Genomic DNA, 18184 nt, shown 5'->3' on the forward strand with positions numbered 1-18184 from the left:
GAGCGCGTGCGGGATGCATACTGTGTTAAACATGCCCCCCGCCTCACACGCCACGGCGTCCATGTTACAGCACACGGTTGCTCTCGTGTCGCCGCCATTTCGCGACCAGGGCCCAGATTACATTCAACCCCTAGTCACACGTGCAGATGCATGGGAAAGACTTCCCGGGGTCTCAGAATGGGTGCTAGAGACTATAAAAAGAGGCTATTCGCTACAGTTTCATCGACGCCCTCCCCGTTTCACGGAGAAAGTCGAAACCACGGTGAAAACAGAAGTAGCACACCTACTTCGAGCCGAAATAGCGAAGCTATTGAGCAAAGGGGCCATAGAGCCTTTATCTCAAGCTCAAAGCGAAGGGGGTCTGTACAGCAGATATTTCCTGGTACCGAAAAAAGACGGGGATCTCAGACCCATTTTAGATCTCAGGCATTTGAACAAAGCGCTGACAAAGCGAAAGTTCAGAATGCTCACGACCAGAAATATCCTCGCGCAGATTCGCCGAGGAGACTGGTTTATGGCAATAGATCTGAAAGACGCGTATTTTCACATACAAATTGCGTCACGTCACAGGCGATTTTTGAGATTCGCCTTCGAGGGCCAGGCATATCAGTACACAGTCCTGCCATTCGGCCTGTCTCTAGCACCTCGTACATTTACAGTGTGCATGGACGCGGCGCTGGCACCCCTGAGACTCCGCGGCATTCGAATTCTGAATTATTTGGACGATTGGCTGATTCTAGCTCAATCGCCTTCAGAACTCATTCGCCACAAAACCCTAATACTCGATCACCTCGAGTGCTTAGGTCTGAGAGTCAATTGGGAAAAAAGTTCACTGTTTCCCAGTCAAAGGATCTCCTTTTTGGGACTGGAACTGAACTCGCTGTCTATGACAGCTCGGCTGTCATCACAGCGCAGGCGAAACTCCCTGCAGATGGCGAAATCCTTCCGCAGCGGTCATATAGTGCCGCTCAGGAGGTTTCAAAAAATGCTAGGCCTCATGGCCGCAGCCTCGGCAGCTCTACAGTTGGGCCTGCTGCGCATGCGCCCACTGCAGTTCTGGCTAAAAGCGCGCGTACCGCGCCGAGCATGGGTTCACGGTCGTTGTCGCCTCAAGGTCAATCAGGAATGCATTTCAGCCCTGACACCATGGAGAGCGTCAGACTGGTACCGGTCAGGTGTAAGCCTGGGGACTTCCTCGAGCCTGAAGGTGGTGTACACGGACGCCTCCACCTCGGGTTGGGGAGCACTGCTCGAAGGCAGACCGTTCTTTGGCCAGTGGGCGGAACGAGTCGAACTACCGCACATAAACTGCCTAGAAATGATGGCAGTGGACTTAGCGCTGAGGCGTTTCCGTCCTCGGATAAAGGGACACCACGTCCTGGTCCGTTCGGACAACACGTCGGTAGTAGCCTATATAAACCGCCAGGGTGGCGTGAGATCCCGAAACCTTTTCAGGTTGACGGAACGCATACTGGTATGGGCCCAGCACAACCTGCGCTCTCTGAGAGCAATGCATGTGCCTGGTCGTCTGAACGTAGGACCAGACAGACTCTCTCGGAACAAGGTTCCAACAGGAGAATGGTCCCTACACACACAGACAGTGCGTCTGCTGTGGAAAATGTTCGGCAGAGCGGAGGTGGACCTGTTTGCAAACCAGGAAAACACTCACTGCCCAGAATTCTTTTCAAAGAGCACGAACGCGCTGGCCAAGGTCTGGCCCCGCCGTCCGCTCTATGCTTTTCCCCCTGTCTCACTCCTGCCTCAAGTGCTGGAACGAATCAGGAAAAGCGGATGCTCAGTGCTTCTTGTCGCACCATACTGGACGAATCAACCTTGGTTCCCAGTTTTGATGCAGCTCAAGAGTGCTGCTCCGTGGCCGATCCCAGTGAGGAAGGACCTTCTCTCGCAGGCCATGGGCTTGATTTTGCATCCTCACCCGGAGCTATGGTCCCTTCATGTGTGGGCCATAAACGGGTACCCGCTAAACTCCCAAGAGGAGTGTTAGACACGATCGAGCAGGCTAGGGCCCCGTCTACTAGACGGCTCTACGCTTCCAAATGGTCGGTGTTCTCTGGTTGGTGTTCAGACCGGGGTCTGTCACCCCTTCAGTGCGGGGAAACGGAGGTTCTCTCCTTCCTGCAGGAGCTGTTGGATAAGGGTAGGACCCCATCCACGCTCAAAGTCTATGTGGCAGCCATATCAGCGTTCGTTAATCCGACGCTTGGCCATGCACTGGGCAAAAACGACCTGGTGGTCCGTTTCCTTAGAGGAGCCAGGAGGTTAAATCCTCCAAGGCCTCCTTCAGTCCCCATTTGGGACCTTTCTACAGTGTTAAACGCTATGAAAGGGGCCCCTTTCGAGGCCTATTCACTCAGTTGACATGAAGCACCTGTCTTTCAAGACCGTGTTTCTTTTGGCTCTCGCTTCAGTGAAGCGTGTGGGGGATTTGCAAGCGCTCTCAGTGAGAGCCTCTTGTATGGAGTTCGGGCCCAACGACTCTATAGTCATGTTGAAACCGAGGCATGGGTATGTACCTAAGTCCCTCAACACACCGTTCAGGGCTCAGGTCATCTCCCTGTCGGCTCTGCCAGCCTCTGAGGACGGAAATAGCTTCCTTTGTCCGGTCAGGGCATTAAGAGCTTACGTGTCCCGCTCCGCTGTTTTTCGACAGTCGGAGCAGCTCTTTGTTTCGTTCAGTGGGCGCTCTAAAGGGCGTGCTGCGACGAAACAGAGTTTGTCCCGATGGGTGGTGGACGCCATTGCGCTAGCCTACGCATCGGGAGGTGTGGAATGCCCTCTGGGCATCAGGGCACATTCTACGAGAGGCATGGCCTCTTCGTGGGATTGGTATAGCGGAATCTCGTTACAAGATATTTGTATGGCGGCAGGCTGGGCCTCCCCGTCTACATTTATAAGGTTCTATAACCTAGAGGTTCCTGCGTTGCAGGCTAAACTGCTCTCGGTCTAAGACCAGGTATGGTGTTCCTGCCCCGCACGGCGGCCCAGGTCACTAAAATGTTTTAAGCATCACTCACTGACAATGTGTCCTATGAGCATGCTATTACCCCCCATATATATCTAATATTTACGTATATATGTTATTATGCCCTTAGGGGCGCTATTATAAAGGGATGATGCTAATTCTAGCCGCTCTCCCTATATACTCTTGGTGTAGGCGCTTGTATGCCGGGGCGCGCGCACGCGCCCTTGGGTGTCTGTGTCGGTCCAAGAACACGCACGGCGTCTTACAGGGGTTCCCGTAGCGTCGCTAATCGACGCAGTAGGAGAGAACTCTACGTAAGAGAACGTACTCGGTTACTAACGTAACCTCGGTTCTCTCTAGGAGAGGGAACGAGTACTGCGTCTCATGCCGTGCGTGCCCACGCTGTGTCACTTCTGTGACGAAAATCGGAGTGGAAGCAGCTATGCTTGGTATTTATAGACCTAGGCCACGCCTGTTTCGGCGGGAGATGACGCAGAAGGGCGCGAGGCGCCCTCATTGGTCAGCGTCTCTGGCCTCGCATAGGCTGTGCTTTTCTGGCAGAGCAGCCAATGGGCGTGCGGTATTGCTCTGCCTAAGGTTGTATGCTACAGAAAAGCGTTTTACATATTTTACAAAATTAAGGATTAATTTTTATGCTTCAATCTCGAAAAAGAAATATCTTTCCCGTAGCGTCGCTAATCGACGCAGGACTCGTTCCCTCTCCTAGAGAGAACCGAGGTTACGTTAGTAACCGAGTACGTTTTATTTGTGTTCATGTTGAGTTTCTCAGGCAGAATCTGAGCTCTCTCGTTCCTGACTGAGTCCAGCTGTTTCAGTGGATGAGGAAGAGGATGTTGATGAGGATGTTGATGAATGAATGACACACCCACACACACACACACCAGAGATGGGGACTCGAGTTTGAGACTCGGACTCGAGTGCGACTTAAGTCGCACACACAGTGACTTCAGACTCGACTTGAGACTCGTCCACGAAAGACTTCAGACTCGACTCGGACTCGAGCTGCGGGACTCGTGAACAATGTTTATTTTTAGGAAACGTCTGATGAGCTCGCTGTTATTCCCCTCCTTCCGTTATCTATAACCTGCCTACATAACACTATATCTGCTGCGCGCGGCCACACATGAGAGGACATCAAACGTCGATTGCACCGGCCGCTGCTGTGCCATTCATCGTAAGCTTGGGTTTAAAAACTTTCACCTCAAACTGAATTTTCACTTCAAACAGAAGGCACAAATCCATTCTTTAAAGTAAATTTCGTTTTGTATTAATTGTATCTTAATTTTAATCAATGTTTCATCAACCAATTGCCTGGATTTAATAAATAGCCTAATAAGTAGGCTAAATATAGCAGACAATATAATCACGACACGGAGGCGCCTGCGTGTGAACTGGAGCGCGTCTCATAAATTAACCGAAACTCAGCGTAGCCTATAAGGTAGGCTAGTCTACTTCACAGACCTGAAAAATATATCTATATTGAAATGTATACTTTTATACAGAACAATTCAAAACGAAAGAAAACAGACTGCTCTCTGCTTATGTAATCCGTAGCCTATTTCTCTCTGGCGCATTCACTAGCCTACTGCGAAGATCGCGAGTCAGCATCGTCAACTTCATCTTTATTAATAAACAATTAAAATGTATCCTTGCTATATTTGACATATTCATAATCATTGCTTTTGCTGGTTCTTTGAGCTCTGGTGCTTTATCGGTAGCGCCACCGCAATAAAAACATGATTGCGTGATGAAAACATGATGAAAAACACCACCTAAATATAGCCTACCCAGCAAACATGCCAGTGCGGGCCCACTGTGGGTAAGTGTGGGTTTTCTGTGGGACAGTGTGGGCAAGGGCAAACCCTTTGGGGCCCCATGTGGGCTTTCTGTGGGCAAGCCCACAGTGGGCTAGCCCACAGAATACCCACACGGGCCCCCAGTGGGTTAGCCCAAGTGGGGCCCATAGCAGTTTTGCCCATTTGGGCCCCCATGAGGATTTACTGTGGGCAACCCACTGTGGGCTAGCCCACAGAAAACCCACACAGGCCCCCAGTGGGTTAGCCCATGCGGGGCCCATAGCCGTTTTGCCCATTTGGGCCCCCATGAGGATTTACTGTGGGCAACCCACTGTGGGCTAGCCCACAGAAAACCCACACAGGCCCCCAGTGGGTTAGCCCATGCGGGGCCCATAGCCGTTTTGCCCATTTGGGCCCCCATGAGGATTTACTGTGGGCAACCCACTGTGGGCTAGCCCACAGAAAACCCACACAGGCCCCCAGTGGGTTAGCCCATGCGGGGCCCATAGCAGTTTTGCCCATTTGGGCCCCCATGAGGATTTACTGTGGGCAACCCACTGTGGGCTAGCCCACAGAAAACCCACACAGGCCCCCAGTGGGTTAGCCCATGTGGGGCCCATAGCAGTTTTTCACTGTGGGGCCAGCATGAGGGTTTACTGTGGGCAACCCACCACAACAGTACAGATAAATCATTGTTTTAAGATTAGAAGCTCAGGATTAATCAAACTATTTTAACAATCCCGTAAAATGTCATAAATGTTATTTCATTCAACAGTCCATCCCATACTTAACTAAAACTGCACACAGTCAACATATAGCAAGACAAGTACTATCTTTACCTGTTTGCTTGTAGCTGTTCCCAGACAGACTGATAAAGTCAGACAGATCAGTACATTACAGTAGTTTAAACAATATTAGACTATTAGTCCCCCCCAAAAAAATCACAGCACTTATATTAATACATTCATAAATAACATAATAACATATATAGCATGTTATGATGGTGAGGAAGTGGAACGAACCCAATCGCAGACAGAATGCACTAACACAATTTATTGTTGACAAAACAGAGAAAACAAAACCCACAAGGGGGCAAAACAAGACAGGACTATGTAGACTAACTAGACTGAGACAGTAACAGATAACTACAAGAAAACAAACAATTAATACAGGCAATAGCGCAACAGGACAACAGCTCTTCACAAGATACTCACAGACTGACAAAGGAATGACAAGGATTAACAATGAACCGACACAGGACAGCAAACACAAGGGGATTAAATAGGGAGACTAATGATAACAAAACAGGTGACACAGGTAAAGCAATAATGACAAAACGAGGATAACAAGGAGGGCGGGGCTAGAGGACGAGACAACACAAGCACATGGCCCAACAAAAGGCCATGTGTTTGCACATGAAACATGGGTCTGCCATGATCCTGCCACAAGACCAGGAAAAACAAAGACATGATGGCAGAATCATGACAGAACCCCCACCTTAAGGAGCGGCTACCAGACGCTCCACAAGGAGACATCAAACACGGGACAAGACTGACTGAGACATAGACATGAACCAACAAAACATGACAAATAACAACAACGGCAAACATGAATAAACAATTACAGGGTTGGGGTGCAAAATCAAAAACAATAAACAAGGCAGAGGAGGTGGGGGAAACACAAAGTCCTTAGGGGGCAGTCCAGGGTGGCTGGGAGGACTGGGGGTCTTGTGTCCTTGGGACGAGGGCTGAGGACGGGGAATCCGGGGGGACTTGGTTGGAGACACACGAGGAACAGTCTTGGGGGAAACAGTTCGGGGCTGAGTGCAGACAGGGCTGACCGGGGAAACACAAGGCGACTTGATAGGGACAACAGGGGGAGACGATACGGGACGAATCTTGATGGGGGAAACAGTAGGAGAGGAAGCAGGACTCAAGACAGGGGATGTAGTAGGTGACTGGGCAGTGGAGAGAGGCAATGCAGCAGCAGGCTGCGGAGCTGGAACGGGGTCATAGAACTCTGCAGACGAATCAGAACCAGCGCTCCTCACATCAGACTCGGAAGATGCGCTTCTCATGTCCGATTCAGGATTCGCGATCTCTGCAACCGACTCAGGAACAGCGTTCTCTGCAACTCTAGGCACGGGGTCTGGGGACAAGACAGGCTTGACAGGGACTTCTAGGATTTTGACAAGACGTGACAAATAATCAGACAGGGTCCTGGCAGCAATGACGACAGGCATCTCCTGACTAGCAGAAACCGACTGTAACACTGCTTTAGCAGCAGAATCGGCCGCGGCTCTCTCTTCAGCTCTCACGACTGCAGACTCATGAGCAACCCTCTCTGCTGCCGGCACTGGAACAGCGTTGACTGAAGCGGGCTCTGGAACAGCGTTGACTGAAGCGGGCTCTGGAACAGCGTTGACTGAAGCGGGCTCTGGAACAGCGTTGACTGAAGCGGGCTCAGGAGGAGACAGAGATGGAGGACAGAAAGCTCCCTTCTTCCTCCTCTTTCTCCTTGGCCGCGGAGCAGAGACCAAAACCGGGCTTGTGACCAGTAGGGGAAGCTCAGCAGGGACCGTAACTGGTGCTGGGAGGACAGACTCTGGCAGAGTTGACTCCGTCGCTGAAGACTCCGAAGCAGACTCCCACGAGATCCGTCTCCCTCGCTTGCCGCGGAGACCTACAGGTGCGGATGACGCATCAGGAGTCGAAGTGGGGCACCCCTGTTCCTCCTGCGTAACAACGCCTAAGACGCGACCCTCCGGGATCACAGACAGCCTGGCAGGGGGTGACGACACGGTGGGACCCTGCGGCTCCCTTTGACACAAACAGTCCACCATGTCCCGGAACGGGCGATGAACCAGCCTCTCCCGTTCAGCCAGAGGAGGGGGAACATTGAGACCCGCGACGAGGTAGCGGTTGACGAGGATCTCAGGTAAGAAAAGCCTCCTTGCTTCCACGGCCTGGACATATCTCCTCAGGGACCGCTCTCCCTGGGGAGGGAAAGGAAGCTTGCCCAACTTGCTGTCGGCAATAGCCGACTGCCACCAAAGTTCCTGGTCGTCCGAATGTTGCTTGACGGAATCAGACATACTGTCTGCTGGGTTCTCTTTTGGTCGGTTCATTCTGTTATGATGGTGAGGAAGTGGAACGAACCCAATCGCAGACAGAATGCACTAACACAATTTATTGTTGACAAAACAGAGAAAACAAAACCCACAAGGGGGCAAAACAAGACAGGACTATGTAGACTAACTAGACTGAGACAGTAACAGATAACTACAAGAAAACAAACAATTAATACAGGCAATAGCGCAACAGGACAACAGCTCTTCACAAGATACTCACAGACTGACAAAGGAATGACAAGGATTAACAATGAACCGACACAGGACAGCAAACACAAGGGGATTAAATAGGGAGACTAATGATAACAAAACAGGTGACACAGGTAAAGCAATAATGACAAAACGAGGATAACAAGGAGGGCGGGGCTAGAGGACGAGACAACACAAGCACATGGCCCAACAAAAGGCCATGTGTTTGCACATGAAACATGGGTCTGCCATGATCCTGCCACAAGACCAGGAAAAACAAAGACATGATGGCAGAATCATGACATAGCAATGCATGATGCATCTTTATAAATACATTCATGGAACTATAAAACGGACAAATTAATAAATCAGTGTTTAATGAATTAGGAGCATGCGCATTGAAAGAGCAAATGCATGACTTATAAGGAACTATAAAAATGTATATAAATATAACTATATCTTCTAATTCAGTAGGTCTCAATGAGTATTTATAAATATATTGATAGAATAGTAATATTGCTCATAAAAAAGTACAAATGGAGCTATAATTCATTATAAGCGTATTATGAAATAAAATTAACTTATTTGTCACAATATAACCAGAGAATGTCTAATAAGGGGAGAAGGTTCACTCTCGCTACACTTCCGGCTTCTGACTGGTTGCAGTTCCACTCTGATTCCACATGAGGGCGCTCACAGGACGAGTGCAGAATGAATGGAGGTCTATGGAGCTATACCCCTCAAAATCCACTTTTCTCAAGATATAATTTTTTGTCTAGTAATTTGAATGTTGTATTCGAAAGGAGATGCAAAGAAATTGCACATTGCTGGGTGTTAGATTTTTTAGAGTCACTTATTTGCTTTAAAAAGTCTTTCAAAATGTCAATGACGTCATACACATCGTACGACCAGAGATACTGCTTTACGGCAATCCTTCAGTCACTGTGGTGCTTTCGCGCTCTGCACTTTCTTTTCTCCCGAGGCATCGCCAGCACAGCGGACACAGGTAAACACACAGCACAGCTGACACAGGTAAACACACAGCACAGCTGACACAGGTAAACACACAGCACAGCTGACACAGGTAAACACACAGCACAGCTGACACAGGTAAACACACAGCACAGCTGACACAGGTAAACACACAACACAGCGGACACAGGGAAACACACGTGCTAGAAGAGTTTCTGCTAGAATACATTCTGTTCCCGCTTCGGATGCCATGATGCCATCAAGCGGTATCTCTGGTCGTAATCAGTCCTTCACTGACCAATCAGCGTTCATTAGCAGAATGCTAGCGTGTTATGGGCAACAACAACTCATCCTGTAAGAAATCGAAAGGACATAAGTACTCGTTCATTCAATTTTCGACCTATAACCCATGTTGAACTTGCCAAACCTACAATCAAATCTGAGATTTCTCAACGGCAATCGGCTGAAAGGGACAAATTTAGCCGTCTAGCCCCATAGACTCCCATTCATTTTGCACTCGGGGTTGATCGCCCCCAGTGGAACTCTAGTGGAACTACAATCAAAATTCGGTACAATAGGACTTAATAGGGAGTGAACAGGCTCTCCGTAGACGGGCTCTGATATAACACAAGCAAATGGTGGACTGATTTGTTTTGGTATTCGTCAGTGATCTATTTATTATTATACAATTATATTTGTTATACTAATAAATACATCACTGATGAATTTATATATTTTTATATAATGTTATATTTCTGAAACCGCAAAAGAAAAAAGTTATAATATAAAAATTATATTATAAGTAATACAGTAGATAGCGTCATCACGTGATTAATTCTAACCAATGAGACTGCTGGAAGGAGCTGTCTTTCTGGATTCGACTCTGATTCGACTGTACTGCCCAGCTGTGCACCAAACAGGTAACGTTAACGTAAGCTTTTTAAATGTCCATAGTCATTTGAGTTTTCTATTGAAATGAGTGAAACTGGTAAAAAAAAATGGTAATGAATTCATTATTGGTATTAAATTACACTCATTTTATTGTTTATCTGATTATAGGCTATACAGTAGAGCTAACGTTACTCTGCTGCAGTTTAAATTAAACGGTTATAACGGTCGACTAACTAGCTGCTCGATAGTCCGTTTTTTTGGTAATCTCCAAGGTAATTTATACTTTAAAACTGCATGAATTCATTACCTTTAAGTGTTTAGCACCTTTTGGTGTTGTTATAATTTGGTTTATTGTTGTTTTCCCGTTTACGCGATGAACTAGGACCGAGCTAACATTAACGTTAGACACAATGGCCGGGCTGAATCAGTCATGTCGTTGTTTTAAAGGTTTAAATAGCGACGTAACCGAGGATTGATGTAACGTTTGTGACAATACATAAGCTACACACTCAGATTACATCTCGTTAAGTATGATTATGACCGTTCATAATTGATAGACATCAATAAACACTGCGCGCTGAAGACAGCAAATCATACAAGTTGCTGTTAGGCAATTTAACTTAACGTTAATGTTAACGTTACGCGCTTTGTAATTTTACAACGCTACGGTCATATTACTATACTAACACGACCTAAAAATAACAGACTTTATAATTCTAACTTTAATTGATAACTGAAATAAAATCAACCATCTGTAATATTTAATTAACTTAATAATTAAATTACGTTATATCATAAGATATAATGGAAGTAAAACATTTAGGCCATGAAATAATATTCACATTAAATATGAATGTAATAATTTATCTTGAATGTATACATTTCATCAGAACGTTTGTCCATACAGAGCAATATTTGACTGAAATATTAATTTTTGTTTCTTTTTCTCCCTTTTCCTTGTGTGTAATCAGATCATACTGCTGTAAGTATTCTGTGGGAAACACTGTCTTTGACACATTCTCAGTTTTTGCATTGTAGATTTGTCATAGACATTTACAAAAAGTTTCTTTGCACCATATAACTGTATTTTCATAAACATTTTTCTTATGTAATCTGTTAATATTTTGTGTATGTTTTCTAAAAAATGAGATGATCCTCATCCACTTAACAAATACTGTATTTGTCAGTACAGTGGTGTCATAGCATACATTCTCAGATGTTATTGTACATATTCATGATAAGTTTTACTGGGTTTATAACATTAAAATTGTCCTCTCTCTTTTCAGTATTCATTGCCATCTAATCCTGATTGCAAAATTGAGCTCCAACCCCAGTTAAGCAGACCTGCACCAGATGATCAAGTCTTCAGGGTCAGCAGACACTACAGACAGGCTGGAGGTACACTCCTCCATGACCAGGACTGGACACCACTGTTGTAAGTGATCTAGCAGTCATTCTGGATCTCTGAATTATCATGTTCAGAACATATTGCAGGGGATCTCTGGGCCTCGAGGACCACTGTCCTGCAGACTTTAGCACCAACCCTGGTCCAGCACACCTGAACAAGCGAATCGAGCTCTTTTGATAAAAAGATCGAGTGAGATTGATCAGGTCTGGACATAAGCTGCAAGACAGTGCACTTCGAGGACCAGAGTTGAGAACTCCTGACATATTAATTAGTTAATACTGATGAAAAAATAATACATATTTATTTGTATAGATTTATGGAATATTTGACTAATATTCAGGTGTCTTCTCTCTTTTCTCCTTAAATGTGATTGTGTCAAACAGCTAAATAAACCGAAAAGAGAGCCAGCCAGTCACAGGTCACTGCATCTTTTTCTGTGTAAGTACATTTTTGACTGTCAGACACATTCTCAATATTTGCAATTTTTTAAATAAAAATGACATATTCATGCTGCAAGTTAAAGGGCATATTGCAGGTTTTTTTTTTTTCAGAATTAATATATAACCTTGTATGAAAATACCATATGAAGAGTAAATGCATGATTAAAAATTGTTTTGCCAGACATAAGGGCACAAATTTAGTAGAAAATGTGACAGTTTCCTTGACCGTGTTGAAAAAGCGCTTTTTTTTCACCACCGCGTCATATTACGTCAGAATGGGGAGTCGTTTGCCGGCTCTGCGTTCGCTCAGTGCAGAATAGGCTGGTATAGGGATGTTCGCCGGAGTCAAATGTGACGTCACGATATGGGCATGGTCGCGAACTGGTTGGCAGAAAGAACCAAAACATGTCGCAGACTCGCAGCAGTCTACCTGTGTTTTGTCAGCATATGCTAATTATTTGTCCGAAGAACCAAAAAAGAGATATAAGGTTAAGCTTTTATATAACCAGGGTTCATGTTCTCTGCCTGATCAATATCACCTGAGTGAGAATTGGAGCAAAAGCCCGGACACATGGCCAGATTTGACATTCGGCGACATCTACCTGTATCTCATCGACACGCCATCTATGTTTACCAGAGAGTCGATGAAGGCGTACAAATCTTTAGATGCCTATAAATTAAGTAATAATTACGAATATTACTTGTTGTAACTAAGGATAACTGGTAAATATGTTACAACTAGAGTAAAAATACAGGTGTAATTTATCCATGGGCTATATTCAAAATTATCTTACCTCTGATATAAACATTGGTTAACATATACGTAAAATGTATGAATGAAAATACAATAATTTGCCATTAATTTATAAGGGTATGTCAGTGTTATTATACTTCCATTGCTCAGTCACAGCATGCACAAAAAGTTATGTAAACAAACACTTTGACACGTCTTCCGCGGTATTTTGTACAGTTATTCATTCATTAATTAACCCATCAATGCGATAGAACCTACTAGTAACATTTATTTACAAAATTAGTTTTAATTTTTAACGCAAAATAGGTAGCAGACGCGATCGTGGTTCGCTGGCTCCCATTGTTTTCCGCTGGGTATAGACGCCTAATTGCAGAAATTCAAAGCTTTCTTTCTTGATTCAGGCTGTTTAGGTACACGATAGAAGCTCTTGGGGTTATTACTCTTATCGAACCTGTTAACACAGCCGATCACAAAGCACGATACAACCATTTTCTTCTGTGTTTGCGCTGCGCTTTAAGCGGTCATTACTTTTCTTCTGCCAACCAGAGCGCGTCGTGACGTCACGGCGAACATCCCTATTATGTTGAAGCGGTCGTGATTCAGTGTGTTTTCGGTGGTTATTGTATTTCAATTAATAATTATCGTGATAAATGACTGTGAATTATGGCCTGTCAGGACATCGAGTCCACAGGTTTCCGAACAAGAAAAAGGATGGTGCTTTCTTCCGTGTTTGTGTGCGTTTTGTGCAGGGTAAGAGACGGCCTTCGCTTCTGCGTCTGCTTTGAAAAACGCGGTAGTGTGTAGCGTTCACTATAGACTGCATGATTATAATCCCGGCGATATGATGAGTTAACGTTACGTTATATGATGACGGCGATATGTGCACACTGTCCCGGCTCCTTCATCGGGTCGCCCGGTCCGCCGTCAGCATGTGGGTCGGCCACCGGTGGGAAACATGACGCTCACGGATCCGTCAGAGATCACTTATTGTACATTTGTTTTACAAAATGTGCCTTGTCTTAATTTAATTCATTAACGTATCCTCCATAAACTTGTAATGTCTTGCAAGTCTGCAGCCGACACTTATTATTATTATAATATAATGTTCATTTTCAATCTGTTTTCCGAATTTTAATGTTTGTGTTGGCTGCTTCTACATATAAAAATTTTATACAGTAAGAAAGTTGTGATTGTGATTATTTTTTTATTCATTATCACCAAGTGGGGCCATTCAAAGCCTTTATAATGTCCCTCTTTCTCTGGAAACTGTCTCCTAATGGCTGACATACACATGCAGGTAAGGGTCTAAATACTAGCTTTGCTATTGCCTGACACATAATTACAATATTGTGATCTGAGCATAGTGTTATACATATCGTCGGCTAACGTGAATACATCTATAAGCTAACACCGTTCTCTCATCGAGACCCCTGCCCTGTTCTCCTCACACCACAGCTCAATGCGTCTCCTCTGACCGTTGTTTTGTCTAATCCTGACCTGTCTACTCTCTTGGCTTCATATTAGGCACATAATTATATGGCTGAGGTCTGTCATACGAGTAAACATTTAGGCTACAATTTCCTCAGCGTCCGAACTGTCATTGCGATCCATTGCTTTCCTATTGTTTACTTTGACCGCGCTCCCCCATGCTACGTCACTTCCGGTTTGGCGGTTTTCAAATGCGGAAGTAAAATTTTCTCACAAAAACGACTCCAGAAGCCTAAATAGCGTTTTATAAGTATATGTTTATATTTAAATCTAGTTCCTACATTATTGTTCTATACATTGGCGCACTGGGTACTCTAACCTGCAATATGCCCTTTAAAGCTATTATTGATTTCTTAAATACATTAAAGGGATTGTTCAAAACGTTGTTCCAAATGTATTCCTTACTTTTTAAATTTGAAAAAATTCAATTTTCAAATTTCATCTTCCACAGAAGAAATCATGCAGGTTGGGAATGACATGAGTGGGAGTTCAAATTGACAAAATTATTCTTTACATTGTGTTGATACTTTTTGTAAATTTTTCTCATGCTCTCATTTCACCATGCCCTCAATTGACCTATGGCTAAGCCATGCCCCCAAACGCGATGAGCCAATCACAGTGCGCATAGCTAACCCAATACACTCGGACATTCTCTGCTTCCACGTCCATTGAAATGCATTGCAGTTCGTCAGTTTTCATTAGTTTTTATGTTTTTTCTTGTCATTTTAAGTTTAAAATGGTCAAACGGTGTGCATGGGGTACATGCAACTCCGACACTAGGTATCCCGAGAGGCTGGGCGACGGTGTGTATTTTTGACCCTTTCCCAAGCCACATCTCAACCGAGATAAGTGTCTGCTCTGGATTAACTTATGCAGTAGACCACAACACCAACTAATAGGTCAATTGGTTCACTCTCTGTATGTTTCTCTCTCAACAACACCAATAACCATACATTTGTTTTTAATATTAATAAACAACACCTTTAACTATTTTTCCAGAACTTAAATTATTCTCAGGTTTCTCCAGTCAAAGTGCATTTAGAGGTTCTCAAAAGATTCTTTGTTCCCTGTGGTGGAAATGTCCTAACCCTTGGAAACCCAGTCATAACCCTTGGTTAACATTAATTGTTTTTTTCTTTTCTTCCTTTAGATGCTGACACAAAAAAACAGCCAGGCTGCAGCATCCGAAGTGGTAAATCATGGCTCCATAATGCAAGAGACTGGGATGGTGAAAGGAGCAGAAGAACCAGAAGACTGGAGATCTGGCAAAGATCTACTGGTATCCAAGGGGATTGATTTATTTTATTAGATGATTCATAATCCACTTAATGTGTTGTGATGTGGTTTTATAATATATATATATATTTTTTTTACTCAAAATCTATTTCAAATAAATGCTGCTCTTTTGACAGTTCTGTTCAAACATTCCTGAATTTTTTTCTTCACGATTTACATGCTGACGACTGGATGCTAGCTACTGAAAATTCAGTTTTAACATCCCAGGGAAAAATTACTTTGTAAAATAGATTTTAAGTTGCAATAATATTTCAGAATATTACTCTTTTTGATTTATTTATCAAAATAAATGCAGCTTTGATGGGCTGAAGGGATTTCTTTCAAAAGTATTTTTTGAAAAACTTTTGAACGGTAATGTATTGTATTGTATATTTTATTTTTTTACATGTGAATAAATGAAATTATTTGAAACATATGACTTCTGTACTACTTCGACTTTCAGTAAGTGCATGTATTGTGGCAAATGCAAAGTAGAACCAAACTAATCTTGTTGTTTGTTATCAATACCACAGGTATATTACAACACTGTGGATTGTCTGCAGTATGCCCACATTTTTCCCAGTGCACCCACAGTAAGCCCACACTTTTCCCAGTGCACCCACTGTATGCCCACACTTAACCCAGTGTACCCACAGTATACCCACACTTTGCCCACAGTGTGGGCTTGCTGTGGGCCCACTCTGGTTCCCATAGTGTGGGGCCCACACGTGCCCTGCATTTCACGCCAGTATCTGTGCCCTCAATGGTCCCACACGGGCCCCTAAGGGGTTTGCTGTGGGCCCACTCTACTTAGTGTGGGCCAGCCCACAGTCAGCCCACACTTTGGGCTGTCCCACTGGGGCCCCACCTGGGCCCTATAGTGTGGGGCCCACACGTGCCCCGCATTTCACGCCGGTATCTGAGCCCACAGTGGGCTGCCCTCAATGGTCCCACACGGGCCCCTAAGGGGTTTGCTGTGGGCCCATAACGGGCCCCAGTGGGGGCCCACTCTACTTAGTGTGGGCCAGCCCACAGTCAGCCCACACTTTGGGCTGTCCCACTGGGGCCCCACCTGGGTCCCATAGTGTGGGGCCCACACGTGCCCCGCATTTCACGCCGGTATCTGGGCCCACAGTGGGCTGCCCGCAAGGGCCCCATTCGGGTCCCAAAGAAGCATGTTTGCTGGGTAACTGCTTAGAAAGAAAACACAGAACAAATAGAGTAGCCTAATGCGCATACGTCCATCTCGCGAATGTACAGTCTTCTTCATGCCATCATCACCCATATAGACGCTTTTCCACTGGCCACCGCGAGCACAGAGGCCGAAACTCCTGTCAAAAATAAATCGCTATACAAATATATCAGACGCTGCCATTTAGTCTTTATTTAAAAACCACAAACAGGTAACTTAGCCTAGCCTACTTGCATTCTTCATTTGTCTTGCGGTCTTTTTTTTTTTTTTTTTTTTTTGAACAAGTAAAACTAAAAGTGTGTTGTAACGCAAGCGTTACTGAATATTTAACGAGTAAAATATTACTGAAAATTGATTAGTAGGCTAATGCCGGCTTAGACTACTGCGTTACAGCAAAAAGTAATATGTTACTGTTATGCATTACTTTTGTAACGGCTTACTCCCAACACTGCATATTACTTTGATCCTTATATATAGCTATACAGTGTTCTAAGCAGCCTGGATGGGTCGCTGTACGTGATGCAACACTTATTTAACCACAAAGACTTGAGACTTGACTTGGACTCGAGCTCAGAGACTTGAGACTTGACTTGGACTCAAGCTCAGAGACTTGAGACTTGACTTGTACTCGAGCTCAGAGACTTGAGACTTGACTTGGACTCGAGCTCAGAGACTTGTGAGCATCTCTGACACACACACACGCTATAGCTGGAGACAGTGCGCTCACTACACACACACACACACACGTGTTTTTCTATACTTCTTCTGGAATTATTATGGAGGTTAAACAGCTGCGCCTCCAAAACATTGAAAAGGACAAACGGATCGTGGAGCTTGAACGGAGGGTGGACGATCTGGAGCAGAGCTCTGAACATTTAAAACATCAAATTTAAAAAGTTTAGTCCTATTATTCTTTTGGCAAAGCAGCGCACGCTCTTCATTAAGATCTCATGTCTCACAGCTGTGATTGTACAGGCGATCGCCTCGTTCAGAGTTGCACAATTAAAATGAAAAATGACACACACAGTATCATGTAAGTCTAAGTCTAAATAAACTGTTTTAAATATTGACGTTTATTGTAAGGTTCAAATAAATTTAATTTATTGTCTAAACTGCGTCTGGCCATTATTTTCTGACAGCCGCGTGGGGAGACTGGGCGGGGATTTAAATGACGTCCACCTGTGAATGCAGACACGATGGCTGGATTGCGTTTACATTACACCGAGATCCGATCATGCGTCCTCGACTACCTCCGAAACTGGACACGCTGATCGGATAACATTCCGATCAGAAGCGCGTTTACACTCGTCTTTTCAATGTGTATGTGGACAACATCCAGATACAGGTCGCATGTTAATGCCAAGTGTAAACGCAGAACAATGGCCAAATCCAGTGAAATATCAACTGATCTGATAACTCGGAGATCTTGTCATATTTTATTACCATTTTCTAAACTACAGCGAATAAACTGTGATAATGTGAGATATGTTGAAGGTGTCTGAATAAAGTTTGGTTTGACTGTAGGTATTAACACTTGATGTACATGTTAAAACACAAAATGTGCCTTCATTCATGAGCATATCCTACATTATCCTAAACTTTTAATTTAATTCATTTATGTGGTTGTTATTAGTCTGCAGCCTTA

General features: G+C 44.6%; 1 protein-coding gene across 3 annotated transcripts; it reads left to right on the forward strand.

Annotated features, from left to right (window-relative positions):
- The first annotated feature begins 9846 nt into the window (after positions 1-9846).
- LOC306997678 (uncharacterized protein) lies at positions 9847-15668 on the forward strand. Of its 3 annotated transcripts, none has more exons than XM_079611040.1 (5): positions 9847-10011; positions 10954-10964; positions 11269-11417; positions 11795-11828; positions 15223-15668. In XM_079611040.1, exons 1-5 carry the CDS (start codon positions 9936-9938, stop codon positions 15379-15381), a joined length of 429 nt encoding a protein of 142 aa, XP_079467166.1. In that variant the 5' UTR covers positions 9847-9935; the 3' UTR covers positions 15382-15668. The 3 variants fall into 3 exon arrangements, 2 of the variants coding, with proteins under 2 accessions (XP_079467166.1, XP_079467167.1); XR_013797428.1 differs by having other exon boundaries at positions 9854-10011; positions 11774-11828; XM_079611041.1 differs by lacking the exon at positions 11795-11828.
- Positions 15669-18184: the final 2516 nt, after the last annotated feature.

The sequence above is a fragment of the Phoxinus phoxinus genome (genome assembly GCF_949152265.1).
Source record: "Phoxinus phoxinus genome assembly, chromosome: 4".
In the NCBI taxonomy this organism is placed as follows: Eukaryota; Metazoa; Chordata; class Actinopteri; order Cypriniformes; family Leuciscidae; genus Phoxinus; species Phoxinus phoxinus.